Source organism: Ammospiza caudacuta, chromosome 1 (assembly GCF_027887145.1).
Source record: "Ammospiza caudacuta isolate bAmmCau1 chromosome 1, bAmmCau1.pri, whole genome shotgun sequence".
NCBI lineage: Eukaryota > Metazoa > Chordata > Aves > Passeriformes > Passerellidae > Ammospiza > Ammospiza caudacuta.
In genome coordinates, this window is record NC_080593.1 from 11,688,426 (window position 1) to 11,707,036 (window position 18,611).

The 18,611-nt window shown below is 40.9% G+C and overlaps 1 protein-coding gene across 1 annotated transcript in view; it reads right to left on the minus strand.

Moving 5' to 3' along the window:
- The window catches only part of ADARB2 (adenosine deaminase RNA specific B2 (inactive)), a 305,116-nt gene extending 296,015 nt beyond the window's left edge, over positions 1-9,101 (minus strand). Inside the window, exon 1 of the mRNA XM_058808746.1 lies at positions 8,959-9,101. Within this exon, the coding sequence (XP_058664729.1) occupies positions 8,959-9,058 (100 nt within the window). The 5' untranslated portion in view covers positions 9,059-9,101. The remainder of the gene's footprint in view (positions 1-8,958) is intronic.
- Between the last annotated feature and the right edge of the window lie 9,510 nt (positions 9,102-18,611).

Sequence of the window (18,611 nt, forward strand, 5' to 3'; positions counted from 1 at the left end):
GTCTTCTTTTAAAAGAATATAAGAGGGTACAAGTTAACCTAGAAAGATAACTTTTGACTTGTTCTGGCAGAACTGAAATGCTTCACATTTATCCTTGAACACTCTTGCATATTCCCTCTTGTGTAGAAAATTTAATGAATTTGCACAAATAGTTTTATTAAAAAAAAAAACAAAACCCAAAACCCCACCAAAAAACCACAGCATCAAATGTCTTGTGCTTATGGATTCCAGTTAAAGGCACAAAAAGTCCTCTTTGTGGGCACAGTACCAGTTAAAGCAATTTTCTGTTACACAACTATAAAAACTGATCATTATAAACATGAATTGCAAACAAGTCAAGTATCTTGATTTTAGAAACAACAGATTTTACAACAGACACACATCAGATGCTTTAGCATAAATAAATGATAAACACGGGTCAATCAATAATCTTTGAAGCAGTTGCAAGTGGAAGAAACCTGCTGTCAGTGGTATTGAAGAACATTCCTTTTTTGTACTGTTCTTTTTAAACTCCTAAATCCACAAGCAGCAAGAGCTGAGCCCCACTTTAATTACTGCACTGCTCAACGAGGCACTGCCGACCACTGCAGCCTGCTCCCCAAAATCCCCATTTATATGGACATGTAAATAGCAATTCATGATTGACAAGAAGAAGGGAAATTACAGCCTGGAAATCAGCTAATGAAAGTTAATTTTGGGTAAGTTTTGTTCGGGAAGCCCTGGGCATTTTGTCTGGTGGTTTGCGGCAGGGCTGCTGGCATGGATGCAATGTAGAGCACGAGCTCAAAGTTGGCTTCTGCTCTCTTAGTCCTTCTGTAGGATTCAGCTGGAGAAAGAACAGCACACAAAGACACTTAACAACAAATCCACCTTTTTGGTAAAGATTTGGGGTTTCCAGACATGAGTATTATGGATTCCTGCATGCACACCTGACTTCACCATGCTGAATTACTTAGCTACTCAAAAAACATACCTACACAAATCTAACAGAAATATTCCAAAAAGTCTGGCTTATAAGAAGTGTCTTTCACTTCTTTATTTCTCACTCTAAAAACAACAACAACAAAAAAAACCATAATCCTTCTGCAGTTGTGCCTTTGTGATTTGCCTATAAGATGACTGTTATTGCATAGAGAAAGATCACACACAAATACTAGGAGAATTTTTATACACAGATTTTTAAAATTACTAACTCATACAGTCTGGATGGATGAATGTGAATAAACACAAATGATATAAGACTATTTTATTTTTACATCACTAAACAAAATACTTCAATGGAATATAAAAATTATTCATATAATTTGAACTTTTCAGGCTTTAAGACCCTTTGTCTCATATAACCTGGATATTACAGTCATTCACTTCATACAGCTAGACAACTATATTTCACACAAAAATGTATATATGTTGCTATACATTAAGGCACAAACACATATGTACATAGAAACAGAGTTTTGCAACCCTGACTGATACTGAGAAGTTTCAATTTCAATTTTACTCTAAGTAGGGGCAGCAGAATTAGGCCTTATACAAAGGTAACACATTATTACAGTTGGCTTGAAAGCCATCATTTTACATTTGTTAAATCCCACTATTTAAGAAATAAATAGCCATTTCACAGTGTCTGAGAAGTGGCAAGAAGAAAGCAATTGCATAAAATCAGTTGTGTGTAAATCCCTAAGAAGATGGAGATAAAATATCTGTCAAATTCTACTTATTTCTTCCCACACTTCCCAGCAGCTTTGACTCTTCACGCTGATGTTTCATTAGCATTTGGAGAAAGGTGATTTTATTAATAATTCTAAGCACCATTTCTCTTGCAAGGAACAAAAAATGGGGAAAAGAAGTCACACTTTAGCACAAAGTATTTTGCTGAGATCTACTTATTTCTCGTTCCTTATTCCAGACTTGCACAAAAAATGCCACCAGCACATAGTGCAGGTTTAAGAAACAGCACTCACAAGTGGCACTGCTCCAAAATCAGACTCAGTAGTTGGTTTGGCACTGAGATCAGATCCGAACCCAGCACAAAAACACTTTCAAAAACACAGATTAGCTTGCAGGGGTAATCCCCTATGACACAATGTTCACCTGATGACGATGCACTGGCAGTCATACGAGTACCTGTGGGGTTTTTCTGCTTAACACATCATCTTGTGTTTGTAAAATTTGTTTTCACTTCCTTTTAATTTACCCTTTTGTTTCTTTTTATCAAGAGAAGGAGAAATGGGTGGGGTGAATTAGATTTATTGTAATCATCCTAACCTCAGTACAGGATCAAAGTAAGCGACTAGGAATCAGTCTCAATTTTGTTTATTTTTACATATACCACAAAGGGCGTTGAGTGGGAACGGAGAGGAAGGAGACTTAAAAAGCTGTCAGGAGAATTCCAGGGAAATGTGCCTGCCTCCCTGCCAGCCGTGCTGCTGGATGTGGGAGCACAGGGCAGAGGGATGGATGTGCACGGCCGCGGAGCCGAGCAGAAAGGCGCCTCCTGAACCGCTGCCACGCCACGGCCTCCGCTGGGGAAACGCCAGAGTGCAAAAAGCCTCGCAGTGAGCAGCAGCGATTAAACTGCCTACAAATCACCTTTCCACCTAATCCAAGCGAGTCAGGAGTCAGATAATTTCCTGGAAAAGAGGATTCATATCTCATATTAAAAAAATGAAATCCTTCTTAATGTATCCTACCCAAAGCCAAAGCCTACAGTCACTCAATTGAGCATCAAACTTAGTAGTGCGAGTCTCAGCTGAGCTAATCAAATACCTCAAACTCCTTACAAATGAGTTTTGTTTTTCCAATCCTTGAATGAACAAAATTCCCAGGCCAGCTATGGTCAGTCTCAACAGAAAAAGTCCTTCTACTTCTATTAAAAATGCTGAAATTTTCCTTCCTTAAAGACCTCTGTGTCAGTAAATAAAAAAATCAGGAATAAATTAAGAGTAGCCTGTTTACCTTCTTTATAATCTTTCTTCTTTAATATGATTTTACTGTATATTTTCTTATGATTATCTCTGAAGTAAACAATGTAAATCTTATCAATTTTCTTCTACCAAAATTTCACACATCTCTAATCCCTTTTGCCATATGTCTCTGAAACCTCACTATCTCTAGTACACATTTGGGAGCTAGAACAGCCAGAACGGAATAGAATATACCTAGTGAAAATACACCTTTCATTCATTAATGTCACAGTAATATCTTCAATATTAGCCGTCCTGCTCCTTACGCACTGTGCCCTGCTCCGTGCTTCCCCTGTTACCACGCTTTGCTTAGCAGAGATTTTCATTAAACCAGCCATGGCAATGTCCAGTCCTTAGTCCGCAGTGTGTATTGTTAATTCAGGGTCCAAAAATACATCCTCATATTTTAAATCTGCTGTAAGAAGCAAGAAATTTCAGACTGATTGAACAACAATAACTCCATCCATTTAATGCTTTCTGTTAAGGCATTAAATTTGGCTATTTTATGACTCAGGGAGGGTTGCCTGTTAGTATGGGTTGACAAGCTGCTTCTGCCAGTTAACAAAGCAGTCTTTTTAATATGCTATATATCACAATATGCTGTTAAAACTCCTCCGGGTTGGCTGCTTCGTTTCAAATTCATACAGCGGGGAACAAAGGTCAGCCACAGCAGAAAGGTAAGCGCTTCGTTTTACTACTGAAACTTGCATAATTTGCAGGCAAAACAAGCTGGTTTACACAGCAGACGTCAAGTTCTTCACAGATGCCTTGAGAATGATCTATCTGCTGATGCATATCAGCCTTTTTTGTCTGGATAACTAATCACTTACACGGAAAAAACGGTAAACTGCCTGAAAGGTTGTAGAGATAGTTAGCAGCAAACACAGGGATCAATTCACATTCATTACTACTCACAAAACCTATACAATACTGGCCAGCAGTAATTCAAAAGTAGTACAATTAACAGAGATCAGACAGATATCCTCATGTTCGCTTTTTTGAGACGAACCTATACGGCATTAAAGGAGCCTAAGAATACAGTTTGCACAGACCTTTAGTAACTTGGTACTTCACAAGGCAATTTCATCTAACCTTTAATTTTTAGTGCAGCATTTTCCATTTTAGGGTATCACTTCAGAAAGGGCTGCCTTTAAGTATTTTTCAAAACTCCATTAATATCACTTAAAGTGGAACTTGTACGCAAAGCTCTCACCTTATGGGAGAATTTTCCTACACAAGTCACCAAGGAGAACCTACAAAATTTTAAACAATATGAAGTGATTTCCAACAGTAGGATTCCTTGCCACTAGCTTTATGTGCCTGTGTATTGCCACTGAGGAAAGCAAATCCTCTAACAATATCTGCGGTCAGAAAGGTAAAAATTACAATATACGTTATTGCTCATGTAAGACGTGGTCAATATTCATACCAGTGCTTTTTACACTTACATAATTAATACTTCAAGATAAAGTTGAAGTATTTTGTTCTCTTTGAAAGTAAAATACACCATTCTATTGTCCTCACAATTACATGCTGTTCTCTTTGAAAGTAAAATATACCATTCTATTGTCCTCACAATTACATGCTGTTGCTAGGAAGTTACAACTCTGCTATAACCTAATCGTCTGCTATTTAGATATGGACTTATGAATCCCATATTTTTATTCTAAATTTAAGTTCAGTCATCCTAGCTAATGTCCTTGATGCTATCTCAAATTGCTGTCATTACACGGATCACTAGAAATTGGAGGTAATAGTAAAAAAAGAAAAGAAAAAAGAAAGCTACCAAATTAGATGATGGATAAAAGTTTAATCAATTTAATTTTATCACCAAATCCATTCCCTTCCTCTCGAGCTGTCAGGGCACGAGAAAAGCGGAACACGTCGTGAAGCACAACACAATCCTTTTGTGGGGAAGGAGTTGTGTCCCTGAACCTCGCCAAGATGAAACACGCTCATTTATTACTTTGGCATTGCAGGATGATGAAGAACCAAGCTGGTTTCCTCCCTTCATCTTCAGCACAATCTTTCTATTTCATTAATTTTTCATGGAATTTCATTTCACAATCATTTTACCTCTCTCACCCACTTGCTGCCCTTATTCAGTTTATTCTGTCAACTTTTATTTCATGCCCCATTGTATCAGCAGCGACTCTGGCCATGGCTTTCTACCACACCAGGGATACCTGATGCCCTCCTGCTTCCAGTAATTAACTTCACTCAGCAGCCCTAAAAATGGCATTGCAAATAAGGGGTCCTAATTGTTGTCTTACACTGGAAAATAACTCAGAAGGGTTATCTATCCAATCCCCTATTTCATACTCGCTTTCTGTGTGTTGATTATTAGGAAGTTGCTGGAAGCCGCTGAAGTGTGGCCTTCTTAGTATTATCAGTAAATGGAACTCTGCTTTTGTTTGGTCTATGTGTAATGACTTATGTGGGAAAACAAGCCTTCTTTTCAAAATCTATACCACAGGCAATGAAATGGGCACAGACTGTGCTGAGTTCTGTCAGTACTCTGCCATATTCCAGAGGCCTGAGAAAACACAAGAATCCGCAAACGCCATAACCGCGTATAAACCCCAAAAAATTTTAAACGAGTTTCTCTAAATCAATAGGCATCATTTTCTCTCCTCTGGTCATTTTGTACACACCAATTAAAAAAAAACCCAACAACTCAAAACCAAGCAAATAGAGAGAAATATAAAATATCTACTACTGCTGCCACATGAAATTAGTATGCAGATAATCTGTCAAGCATCCATATTTATTTTTAATTAGGGCTTCGAAAAATAAAGATATTTACTTCCTGCTGAGAGTTATCATACTGTTTTAAATGACAATGAAAATATTTCTACCTATACTAATTTAACAAATAGGTCGAAGTATCCACATTTTAACTTTTTAACACACATTCTGCACAGAGTGTAAAACTGAATAAAACCACTCTAAGTCTAGGTTTGCAATATGACATTCACTGCATAGACATTTATTGTTGAGGCAGAATCTTCTTACTGAAAGGGTTGCTGGATTTCATAAGCACAAAAAAAAGATGCATGAAAATTAATTACTGGATGATAATATTGTGCACAGGAATAATTTTTGGTGTCCTGCACTTTTCAGTGCTTGATTTGCATATAGGGATATTGGCTCTCTGACTCTTACTGCATGTGTTTTTTATTTTTGTTTTTTTTTATTTTTAGGCCAAATGCACAAGGAAATTCAGATATTCAGAGAATGCTCTTTGTTTTCCTTGCTTGAACTTGCTTTCTGCCCATGGGAAACTCCTAAAACAGAGCATCCAGGTCTGGAGTGAAGTGCTATACCCACACACACAAATTTATAATTCACACTAACCAGAGCAAAAAGATGACTGAAAACATGGAAAGTAAAACAGAAGAGATAAGCAACACTGCTAAATAACAAATAATAACTGTTTCTGCTGCTGTACGTTCCTAGATATTCTATTAGGCAATGTCTCAACCTGGTTTTACAGTTCTATGTAACATGTGTAATAAAATATAGTAAGTTGTATAAATAATTTGTTGAGTCCATTTCCTTAAGGACTGGGGATGTGTAAACAGATAAATTCATTTCCTTACTTTGTCTAATACTCAATTTAAATTTAAGACTATAATGAATTTTTTTGCCTCCTCGTGTTCCTAGGTATCCCTGCGTACAGATGTGTAAACCTATGTGTGTAGTTACACACTTTAAAGTGGCTACTAAAAGTATTCCTGCTATAAACAACAAGATATGTGCTGGAGAATAGTTCAAAGCAAGTGTCTTTGGTCTAACTCTCTGCAAAGACTTTCTCTGTTAAACAGATCAAACCTGCAAAACAGTGGAGCCGACAATAATTCTCATTTAAAAAATAGTAATTTAATAGCCTAATAAACATTTTGACTAGTTCCCTGAATAGTCTGTTTGTGAAGCAACACCTCCTTATGAGATACCATAAAAATAAAAGAAAAAAAAAGATGGTCACTAAATAAAAATAAAATATCATAATAGTAAAATCCAAACAGGATCTTATACAGGGCATGCTTCAAGTTACAGAAATTTTTTGGCCAGCATGATTTTATAGGAATGTGTATTTTTTTGAATGTATACTGTGATTACAAAGAAAGGAAAACCAAAATCATATGCACACGAATCTGTAATTAGTATACTAACCACCTACATTATCTGAAAAGTGGTTACAAATAGCACATTTGAAAGCATAAAAATTAACACTTCAAGTGCACATCCTATTGATGTTGGCCAGTTAAGCACTTTCTAGAATGCGATCCACCTCCAGCTGTGCATTCTGCAAATAGCTGTCAGCTACCAAGTTATTGTTGAGCAAGTTTTCATGTTGGTTTGTTTTAACACATTCAACTTCCACCGTGTTTTGGCAAAACAAAGCAAAAAGGACGCATCAGAAAAGTCTTATTGAAAGACCCTAACTTTCGTCTGCTCTTAAAAACAAAATTAAACTAAGTACCTTTTCTTCACTGTATAGATTAATGGTTTATTCTTTTCTCCTGGCCAAGTACAGGTCACTAAAGCTAAGCTAAGTTTGCAATTCTGTAGAAAAACAGTTTTTCTAGAACAAATCAGAATAAAAAAGTCTGCAGAACACAACTTGATTACAGGGAAATGTAAAGGGTACTGAGTATGCAGGCGCTCCTGTCTGAGAGTTTTAAAATTTATTCTGTAATGCCAAGTAAAAGGCAGCCTTTCTCACCAGGTGTTATAAGCTACTAAAAACCCAGAGTAACAAGTTGAAGTTGCACAGCTACTTGAAGTCCTGATATATCTGCATGTCTGTTGTTCCTATTTGTGTGCAGGTCACTATTTGTTACTATGATTTTGAATACAGAGTCAACAGATGAAAGTAAAAATAGTGACAAATGACAATCGAATGCCACAGCCTTGCATTTAGTATTTGGCCCGGTTTTAACAGCTGCTTTCGACATCTTCCTAAGAAGTTATCAAATACTGCACTTACTAACTTCAACGTAATCAATAATTAAGAGACACTTAGCTAATGGCACCTATAAATTAGGTTCTCTAGAATCTGAAGGAGAAACAGTATATCCAAAGCATCAGCTTGAATACTAGCTGAGTAAAACTTGCCTGAGTACCACACAGAGATCATAATTACATGTTAGATTATATTTACTGCTTGAATAAACACTCGGACTTCGCATCTCCGCAGTTGAATGCCTTGCAGCTGGGCATCTCTGGCACTCTGCTCCTCGTATCAGTTTATTTTACTTTAAAGCGCTCACAGTCGGTTAACTTCGTCTTTTTCAGGCAAAACATCAAAAATCAAGCGGTAGTGTGTCATCCCCTCTACAGGAGAAAGCAAGACAGGCTTGCGAAGAGCTGCTATCTAGGGCATATTCCCTGTTCGCAATGACATCCTGTAGCTTCACTTTTCCTGCTCACGGCAATTAGCGCCTTCCTACCCGAGGCTCGCTTACGGACGGGGAACAGCACCGAGACACAAAAACTTGGCGGACCTCGTCTAGAAAAGGAGAGAAGCGGTACTTTGGAGGGCGCGACAGCCCCGGGGGGCTCCGCTCCGCGCTCCGGGCAGCGGCACCTGCTGCCCGCGGGCTCGGGCGGGCTCCGGGCCGCGGCGGGAGCGGCGGGCACCGCGCCGGGCCGGGCCAGGCCGGAGCCCCGGGACGGCCCTGCCGCACCAGCCCCGCACTGCCCCGGACGGGGCCTGCCGAGCCCCACGCCGCACCCCGTGGTTCAGCCTTGGGCCGGCACAAGGCAGGGACGGCGGGGAGCTGTGCCCGGCGGTGGGGCCGGGGCGGCCGCTGCCCTTCCCGGCTGGCCCCGAGCCCGGCACCGCCCGGCCCGCCGCGGCCGTCGGGGCAGCGCAGGGCTGGCGCCGGCGAGCGCTGACAATAGAGCTGCGAGCAGCCGGGGCTGTGCAGATGGCAGGCGGACAGAGCGGGAAAAGAAAGCAACAAGAAAATTGCATCTCTCTTACCTTTCCTCTTTGATCTCCTCCTCCTTCTCCTCTTGGACTTGCATCTCAGCTGCCCGCTCGGCCCTCCCGACGCCCTGCCGCTGCCCAGGACGGATGTCATGCCGGTACCTCAGCGAGCAGCACCGCGCCACCGTGCTCTCCTCCCGCGGAGTTGCTCCTCGCTCTGGAGGCGGCTTTTATAGGGCGGCGGGTCGGGCCGGCGGGCTGTGCCGGGGCTGTGCCCGGGCTCCGCTCGGCGCTGCCGCCGCGCTGGGGTCGCGCCTCCGCCCCGACGTGCCGGGCCCGGCCGGGGCGATGCCCGGGGGCGCCGCCGCGGCTCTGCCGGCCCCGCGCCCACTTTTTGCACCTCTGCGAGTTGCCGGGCACCGGCCGCTTTGAAGCCGACGGTGCGGGGGTGGGGGGGGCGAGGGGGGCGGATTTGCTGCTGCAAAGTCTCCCGCAGCCCAATCGCTCCCGCCGCCCGGCGCTGACATCAGCTCCGCCAGCCCTCGCCCCCAAACTCCGCTCCCCCGGGGCTGCCGGCTGTGCCCGGCTCCCGGGAGAGAGCCAGGGAGAATGGCCCCGTAGGGAATAAAAGCATCCTGCCGCCTCGTCTTGGAGGAGCCGGAGGGGCAGCTCGCAAGAAGGGAGGCTGCAGGGAGGATTTCAAGCCTTTTTTTTTTTTTTTTTTTTTTTTGTCTGCTTTAGACCATGTGGACACTGAACACTCCGCTTCCACATACACAGAAATGCTTCTGCTATCCTCCCCAACCACGCAGTTATTAACTAGTTCACTAATTGCGATGCTTATTATTCCCAGTGAAAGAATATGAGTTACTGTTGAAGGATCCCTGTGTCAACAAACCTTATGCAAGAGGATAAGTGTAGCGATTCCCCTTGAATCTCCAGTTATTTTTAAGGTACGTGCTCTGTTACATTCACGATCAAGGGCAAAAGCTCTGTGAAAAGAGGAGTGTGTTGTCGCTCAGACTCACACATTAACACTCTGCAGTGCCTCATTTCGGCAACTGTGCAATTAAAGTGTCGGGAGCAGAGGGGCTTTTACAGAGAGGAAAGATGACAACAGCAATCCTCTGAAAAGCTTGACTACAAAGCGTTACATGTTCGTTACAAAAAGCCAGGGGACACAACAGATAAGATACTGCTGTAAGTTACGAGAGACGTACAGCTTCTATGCTCTGTTGTCCTTACATATTATCTCGATTAAAAACACATATCTGGAAACCTTAGGTGGTGACTGGAAAATGGAAGAATATCTAGAAAAATTATGTTAAATAATGAATGTCATCATTAGTGCCTACTGCATTTGCAGTTGGCTGAAGGAGCACAGCAAACTCTTGTTTATCAGAACTCCTTTAAATCTAAAACTTCCTCTTGTTGGAATGTAGGTTACCTGGCTCCTGCTGCTAACCACTTCCACTGCAACCCTCCCAGCTATTAGAAACCCTCTGTGTTTGGCTCGTATATAGGCCTCTCTCTGTAATTTTTGGATAAGGCAGAGCTGCATGTTACAGATTTTCAAATAAAATAAACAAAACCACTTCCATAAAAGTCCCTAAAGGTGCTCACTTAAACCTGGATATGGATAACTCAGGTGTGCCAAGATGATGTCACCCCCTGGACCCTCCGTGCTCCACGAAGCAGGTCACATATGGTAAGAAGGCCCTATGTGCCCTCGCTTGCAGCTGTGTGGCTCAGGGGGAACTGCCCTCCCATCTCAACTGCTAAAGAAAGAGAGCCTGAGAATCCAGACCTGCATTGCTTGAATGTCAGATATAGTTCAGGAAGCTCTGCATGAAAGTAGGTTCTTACTTGCCTAGTTTTTACAGGTTGCTGGCAGAGTTTTTTTACAATATACACATCACCCAAACTGTACATAGCTTAAGTAAACATCTCTTTAAAGTGCTTCTGTCTATTTCAGGGATAAAAACTTGTCTGCAGGGAAACAGAGAGGCAATCAGTATTTTTTATTTTCAGTTTCAGCCTTTAACCTTCCTCCCCTTTTCCTTCTGATTTCTGTTGTTCTGACCACAGCTGACTCTCATCTATTAGTGTGGCAAGAACTTGTATGTGAAATAGTGACTGCTGCAGCAAAACACAACTTCGTGTTCAACTGTACATCAAAGTTCTGACCAGTCTGGTATTTAAGTCACTTAGTTTAGAAGCCAGGTTTAGAAAAGTGTATTCTGTATTTCAGTACCAATCTGTGTTCTCTCCATCATGGATCTAAAAAGGAAGCCAGATCCAATTAAAAGGAAAATGAGCATCCTGGGACATTAATTCATTTTTAGGAGTGGCTTCAGGCTCAGCTCATTAGATTTTCTGAAGGCTTTATTTCTGATAATATTTTGTTAGCATACTCTCAAAATTGCTGGAATCTAACATGTTAAGAAGACAGACTGGTGTTGCCAGTCCCTAGAGAAGTCATGCTACCAAGCCAAGGTGAAAAGCCACCAATTCTCAGAGACTGCTATTCAGTGCTAACAGATTCAGGAACTGCTTTTGATTTCTAGGCACAGTTCTAAGAAAGTATCAGCCAGGCAACATTAGCAATGGCACATCTATACTGGTGGTATAGCTCCCTCCTAGGCTGGTTTCAGGACTGGGGAAGGCAGGAAGACAGCTGAAGTCATGCAGCTGAAAAGTTTCCCCTTGGCCTCAAGAAAGTGTGAAAGGAGTCATGTTTTTATACTGTCCAGCTACAAGGTCAGTAAAATTCCTTAAATGTGCCGTGCTTATTCCTCTTGTTCCCCATAATGGAAGGAGTTGGCTTTTCCACCCAGTGAAGTGCCCTATTTCAACAGCCTTTTTTAACTTGAATGCAAGATTATCAGTCCCACTCGACTGGGTCTGTGTCTCTGCTCAGAAAAACATGTACATGTTTTCAAGCACTTTGGTAAAGTGACATAAACTCAAACTAGGAAATACAAAACCAGTATCAATGAGGTGGGAAAAAGCTAAATTATAAAATAACACCATCTCTCTCAGTTATGTGCTTATGTCTACCATTAGCCAATGCACTTGACAGTTTTATCATGCCACAGAAGCTATGGCTGTCCCTCAGTGCCCTGGTAATGATTGTTGGTGGTGTTCCATGTTCTGTTTTGTTGAGTAAAGCATCTCAGGATTTTTTCATCTTCATGGGCCAACAACCTGTGGAGGTTAGGATTATTACTTTCAAAATGAAGTAATTCAGACTGTTCTTTGTTATCTTCAAACTGAATTAATTCAGATTGTTTTAAAGGCATAACTTCACACACCTTGACTTACAGCCTGTGAAGAAGTGCACATCATACCAATGCACAGTCACCTATCCAGGCCTAGGTGAATCAGCCAGGTAGGAGAGTTTAGGATGCATGTCCTGGTGTAAATGCCTCTTCCCCGTGCTGTCTGGGAGCTGTGACTCCTCTCATGAACCCACTGATCCCAGCCAGCACATCAAAAACCCCTGTCCTGGTCTTGTGAGATAGACAGGTCTCTCTCAGTGCTTGAGGTACCCAAGCAAGAAGTCCAAGCTGTGCTGGATTTGTGACAATTCACTTCACTCAGGTTCAGGGCAGTCCAAATAGTTTATTAACTGGGAGACTGATGGTGACTATGAGAGTATGACAGGGAAAGAGTGTGTGAAACTGGATGGCAGGTTGCACACCTTAATTATGCATTACCATTTAAATTTCCGTGCCTAAGCAATATAGTGTAGAGTTAGTAATCATCAGAAAAGGAAAAAAATTAAAATGGATGAAGGGAAAAAGCAGTCCACCCTCATTTCAGCTAAGGACTTCAAATGAGCAACTTTAGGGAAAAAATCTTTGAGAAAGTTCTACAAATCTGAATACTAGGTCCATGTGTATTATGGGTGGCCAGTACTTTTTCTGTACAAACATATTTAGATGAAATAGAATAAATATGAGATCAACTTTTTTCCTTATCCTTCTGTTTTTTAAAATTTAGAGTAGCTTGATTTTCAGTGATATGATAATAAAAAAATTGCAGGTGAAACAATTTAAATGCTATATTGAACATACAGAAATATAAATATGTAAAACGATGCTGAGCATCTGAGATGTCTCAGGGAATGCCCTGCACAAGTGTTGCAGTATTTGCAGGGGATGCTTCTCTCAGAGCAAAAGGGTCCTGCTGAACAGCACAGCAAGTGGGAGAGGCATGCTCCAGACTCTGCACTTCCCAGAATATGCACAAACCTTGGAAGAAGAGGCCATCTGGTTGCCTTATTGCACAGTTTGCAGCTGCCCTGTCCCTTTCCTGAGGAGCTATGTACACTGCAAGAGCAGGCCATGGTAGAAATGTTTGCAATTTACTGCCTGGGAGCAGACCTGCCCTGTAGGCTCCTGAGAGGGCACAGGGATGCAGTAGCCACCATCTATTTTTTACCCCTCCTCTCCATCCCGTTTTTGTTTGATTTTGCTTCCTCCTGCCTGTGTAGGTAGAGGAAAAAAGAAAGTCCTTAGAATTTGGAAGATAAAAGATGCTCAAGGGCGTTAAAGCAGGACAAGAATGCAATCGTGTGGCTGTGCAGGTGAGACTCCAGAGCCTTCTGCCGCAAAATGCCTGCACTAATCCACTCTTGCCCTACTTACAAGGAGCTGTCAGTGTGGTTATTTGCAGCAAAAAACCACTTTAGCTTTGGGGCCAAACATCACAGGGTGGTGATGAAGCAATGAGGGTAGGGATCCATATTCAGTGTATCAAGTTTGTCAGAAAAATACCTCGCTGCAGACAGGTCCTCCTGTCTGCTTTGCATATTCTTGCACATGAAATATCCCGGGCTGGGTAGCACTGTGGTATTGCATAGCTGGAGGTTAAGGCAGTGCTAAAAGGATTTGCACCCTCACTAAACAGCAACAGAACTGAAGGGATCTGGGATTCTGTGTTCTCTGCTATGGGAAAGCCACAGCAGCCAAGTTTCATCTCCCACAGAAGCTTCCCCTATCCCCCTCATTTCTTCAAACCCCATGTCTGGTCTGATGGGGCTTTAGTGCAACATGCCAACAATAGGTGATGTCCAACTCCCTGATGAGCATGAGGTAAACATTTCAAAGCTGCTCAGAAAATAGTCTCTTTAGTGGGGAAAATACCTAGGTGTCAAAGACTGCAAATTGTTGTAAATATTAAGCCTGTATATGCCACACAAACCAGCAGCAGTCACTGGAGATAAAACAAAACTGTCTGAAGGATGCTTGTATGCGCATACTAGGACATAATTCAGCAGCTCTGACTCTTCAGGGGAGTAGAGGTACAGCTCATTACCAGAAACAGTTTTGATTTTAATAGTGTTTTCTGTGTTTGTAATAAACTAAACCAAAATGTGGAATGAAAATGTCCCAAAAGCAGAGATGTCTGAAACCTCATTCTCTCATCATATGTTTTAATCCCAGCCCAGACTGGTCATAGACAGTTTGTTCATATGACATTAATTTGTTCACAGGCCTTCTGTAAGGCCCCCATTGTACAGTTTTCTTTCTGTGCCAGTATCCCAATCCACTTTCTTCAACCACTTGGAAATACTTCAAGTTGTAACAGATTATTGTTAATTTTTTATTACCAGTAATTTATTATTAATAATTTATTATAATTCTTATTACTGTTATTCTTTTGAAATAGTAATTCTCTGATATTGAAATACTGAAAAAAGACATTTTTGTCTTCTACATCCTTTGAATAAAACCTTAAAGGCAAAGAGGCTGCTGGGGGAAAGCCCCTCATGCTGCCATGTGGCTGTGCAGAACACCCTGGGACAGAGGAGTGGGACATTTCATCAGCCCTTGGTGTGGCAGGGGTGCAGTGTCCCCAGCCCACCCAATGCCTTGGCTGCAAGGAATTCCCAAGGGGTTGAACCACAGCATCCCCCTCATCATGGAGTTGGCACAGGCTGGGAAATCGGGCACCTGAGAAGAGAATTGCCCAAAAAGTTCATTTCTCTGTGCTGACAGCTTTTTCATCAGTAAAATACAGATGCAAATACTTATGTCAGGGGATTAAGGAAAGCTGAAATGACCATGGGCTGCTTGCACACAATATATGTTTCACCCTAATCTTTTCAGTTTGGAAAACTTCCAAAAATTAAATGATGAATAAATTCTCCCTATAGCAGCCATGTGGATCACAAAGACGTGCAGAATTTTTGATGAAAGGCTACCATCTCCTAAAATGAATGCTGCAAGCCTGTGTCATGATAAACCTTAACCAACTTCTCTGGGACTCTAAAAATGTTTTATAGAGTAATCTTGAGGTAGCTGCCCTGTAGAGAATTAAGGCAGTACTGAAAAATGCTACAGCATAGTTATTGCTATTATTTCAGTAATGTAGTGTGCTACAGCTTAAAGAAGTTATTATGGAAGTATAATTTGACTAAAGTTTACATTTGCAGGCTGACATATGTTTAGTGTTACAGCCTTTTCCTGGAGACCTCCAGCAGCAGTCACTGACCTTGTTACAGACAGTGGACGAGGATAAGGTGTAATAATAGTCAGTAAAGGAAAAGTCTATTGAATTGCATTTACCTCTGGCTAACAGGTTAATCCCCTACCAGATTCATCAAGTTTCTGTGATATCCAATCACTTTACAAAAGGAGTTTCACTGCAATTTTCTGTCAACTTATTTTTAAACATACTTTTCAAAAGGCATTGAGATTTATGTGATATATAATTACTGTAAAGCTGAAGACAACAGTTTAGAACGTAAATGCAGTAAAGTGTATGGAAATACAAGAAGGCTGCTGTAGATCCATATGTTTTCCAACAGCTGGCCAACAGTAGCAACAGACAGCTACAAATTTCTGGTAGTTGTAAGGCCCTACAGCCCCTGCTGAGCAACCTATGACAGACAGCAGAGTAAGGTCATTGAGAAAATAAAGAAAATATTATTTTGGAAATAAATAACTTACAAACTCTATAGAGAAGTTCATAAAAATTCTTATTTATCCTTGGATAACCCTCTCATAAACATCTGATACAATGGTTTTCCTGGGGAAGGTTGTTTGCTGTGTGCTGTGTGGCCATTCAGGAGTCACAGAGGATACCTACTGCAGGTAGAGAAATGCAAATAACCTGAAGGCTGCTTCATATTTTTTAAAAAACTTTTTTGCATTTTATTTCCTCTATGATAGCAAATTGATGTAGAGTGATTTAAATCTAGTTCTAAGTTCTGACTCTGGTTTCTCCTGATGGCTGCACCCAGCAGCTGCTTGGTCCTTTTTCATCCTACAGATGGTTCTAAACTATAATGTGTAACTGGTAAAATGCAGATGGGCATCCCTTGGTGACTGCTCATGTAGACTTTCCTACTCTACCAGACTATGCTATGGAATAAGTACAGGGTCTGGATGCTGTTGGTCTGATGTCAGGTCTTAACTCACACAGAAAGGCCTGACCTAAGTACTTAAGTTGGTCAAGATGACAGCAAGCCATATTGCTCCCCAGAATTTTTGTTTCATTGGTTGTCAGTGAACTATTGAGGTAAATACTGTCTTTATCTTGTGTCTGGATGCAGCTCCTACAAATATGGATCCCCAACTATTGGGATGTCTAGATGATATCATAATGTGGATAAGGAAATGTCCTGGAGCTATGACTGCCATCACAGAGTTAAATAAATACCCATCAGCACCACTGAAAAAACAATAGCAGTTACTGAATTAAAAAATAAACTCCTTCAATTATCACGAGAGAGGGAAAGGTAGAATGCAATGCAGTCAATACGATTACAGGTTTATCCTCTACCTCCTAAATCAATTTCCCCTTAATTTTTTTCTCCTGAACTACAACTGATTTTCCTTCCTTGTCCTCAGATAGGCATCAGGAAAGTAGCAGTGCTGAAGCCTCTATCTGCAGAAAAGAGAGATACCTAGAGGTGCTTGCATGTAGGTCCTGGAGGGGAATGATGTCCCGAGCTCAGGAAAATGAGCAGCAGCAAAGAGAGATGGCAGATCCAAAACATGCATCGGGAGAAGCAGGGGTATCAAAAAACACAGAGAGAACAGTAATTAACCCGTGTGTCTCCCTTACCCTAGAAGTGCCAAAGAGCCGCCTGATGTCTCTGGATGATTCATATGACCAAAAGTTTCAAGCCTATCATACAGATGCAAGTCAAAGACATTATTTTAAGATCTTGGGTAAACCTGTTAGACCCCAGTGTGTCCATCTCAGTGGTGAATCCTGAACCCTTCCTTTAGATAAGAAATAGATAAAGTCATTGTACTTAATTACAATTTCCTCCAGAGTGACTTGGTGACTCTGCATTTACCATGTTAATCAGTAGTAGCTATGGAGCCCTTCAGATTTGTCTCAGCCCCCTGTCCAAATACTTCTTCCCTTCGTTTTGCTCACTGAATCTACATTCAGGCATTAATTTCTGTGTATCATACCAGTGAAGATCAGTTTTACAGGATGACAATGACAGGCAGGCACTGAAGCACAAGTGCTGTATCAAATAAAACCTCAGCCAAACTGACAAGAGTTATTTTAAAATAATGAACTTCTCTTTACTGCTGGACAGTTTTGGAATAAAATTTGCAGATGTGAACTCTGCCATGCTTAGTGGTAGGGAGAGATTCAGTGGGAATACAGTTTTAGATCTGTCATTTAACCATAAGACTGGAGACCTAAGCCTGGATTGTTCCCATTTATTCTTTACATTTGAGTCAGTTGAAGACCTAAGTGAAAAAGTCTTGTCACCCTGCACTTCTTGGCACACAACTGGAGATAGACAGGCCTTCAGACATTGGTATCAACTTTATTTTGGAAACTGGTTTCTTATTTAAACACAAGCAAATTGGATAGCTTCACTGAGTGCAGCTATGGCAACGTGGGATTTTACAGTGTATCTCTGAATCTAAAACTAACCAAAATTGGGAAAAGTAGACTTTCCCTTAAAAAATAGGTAAAATTTTAGGGCTGTGACTTTTTTCTCCCTAGATTTTTTTAGTGGGACAAAGGAGAGTAAGACTGAAATGACACCAATATAAAGTACAAAGTATTCTCCTGAATCATAGGGCTTAAAATATACATTTCCATTTATAGAATCAGTTTAATAAACATCCTTTTCACATGCTCAATTCCCATTATATCTTATCAAAGGGGAAACAGTTAAAGAAAATTATCCCTCAGTGCTTGACTGTTTCTTTTTTTTTTTTTTTTTTTTTTTTTCCAGAAAGAAGTATTAGGATCATATGTAAGATGCCTTATTTAGAATCTGAAAATTTATTTTATGTTTTTATGTTGACAACCAGAAGCACTGGGTAGGAAAAAAAAATAGCAGAACAAAGAGCTCCCTAGAGATATTTCACGTTTGCTGACTTACTACATCATCATAGATGACATTGAATTATTAGTTCAGCAAATACTGAAATAGCACAAGAAAGCTTTCTTGCTCTTTTATCTTCACCATTGTTCTTGGATTTAAACAAGTCACATAAAAAGTTCTGGAAAAATACTAAAAATATTGAAAAATCATAATTTAGACTGGTGTTTGTTGCACAGGATGCCTCCTTAATCATACTGAGGCAGAAAGCTGGGAGTGTAGTTTCCTTGAACTCAGAGGACAATTTGGATAGAAAATATGGCCCCTAAGGTCTTTAGGAAGTTTTACAGGATTCTTCCTTTTTCTCTCTTCATCTGTGGAAGTGACTCTGCCC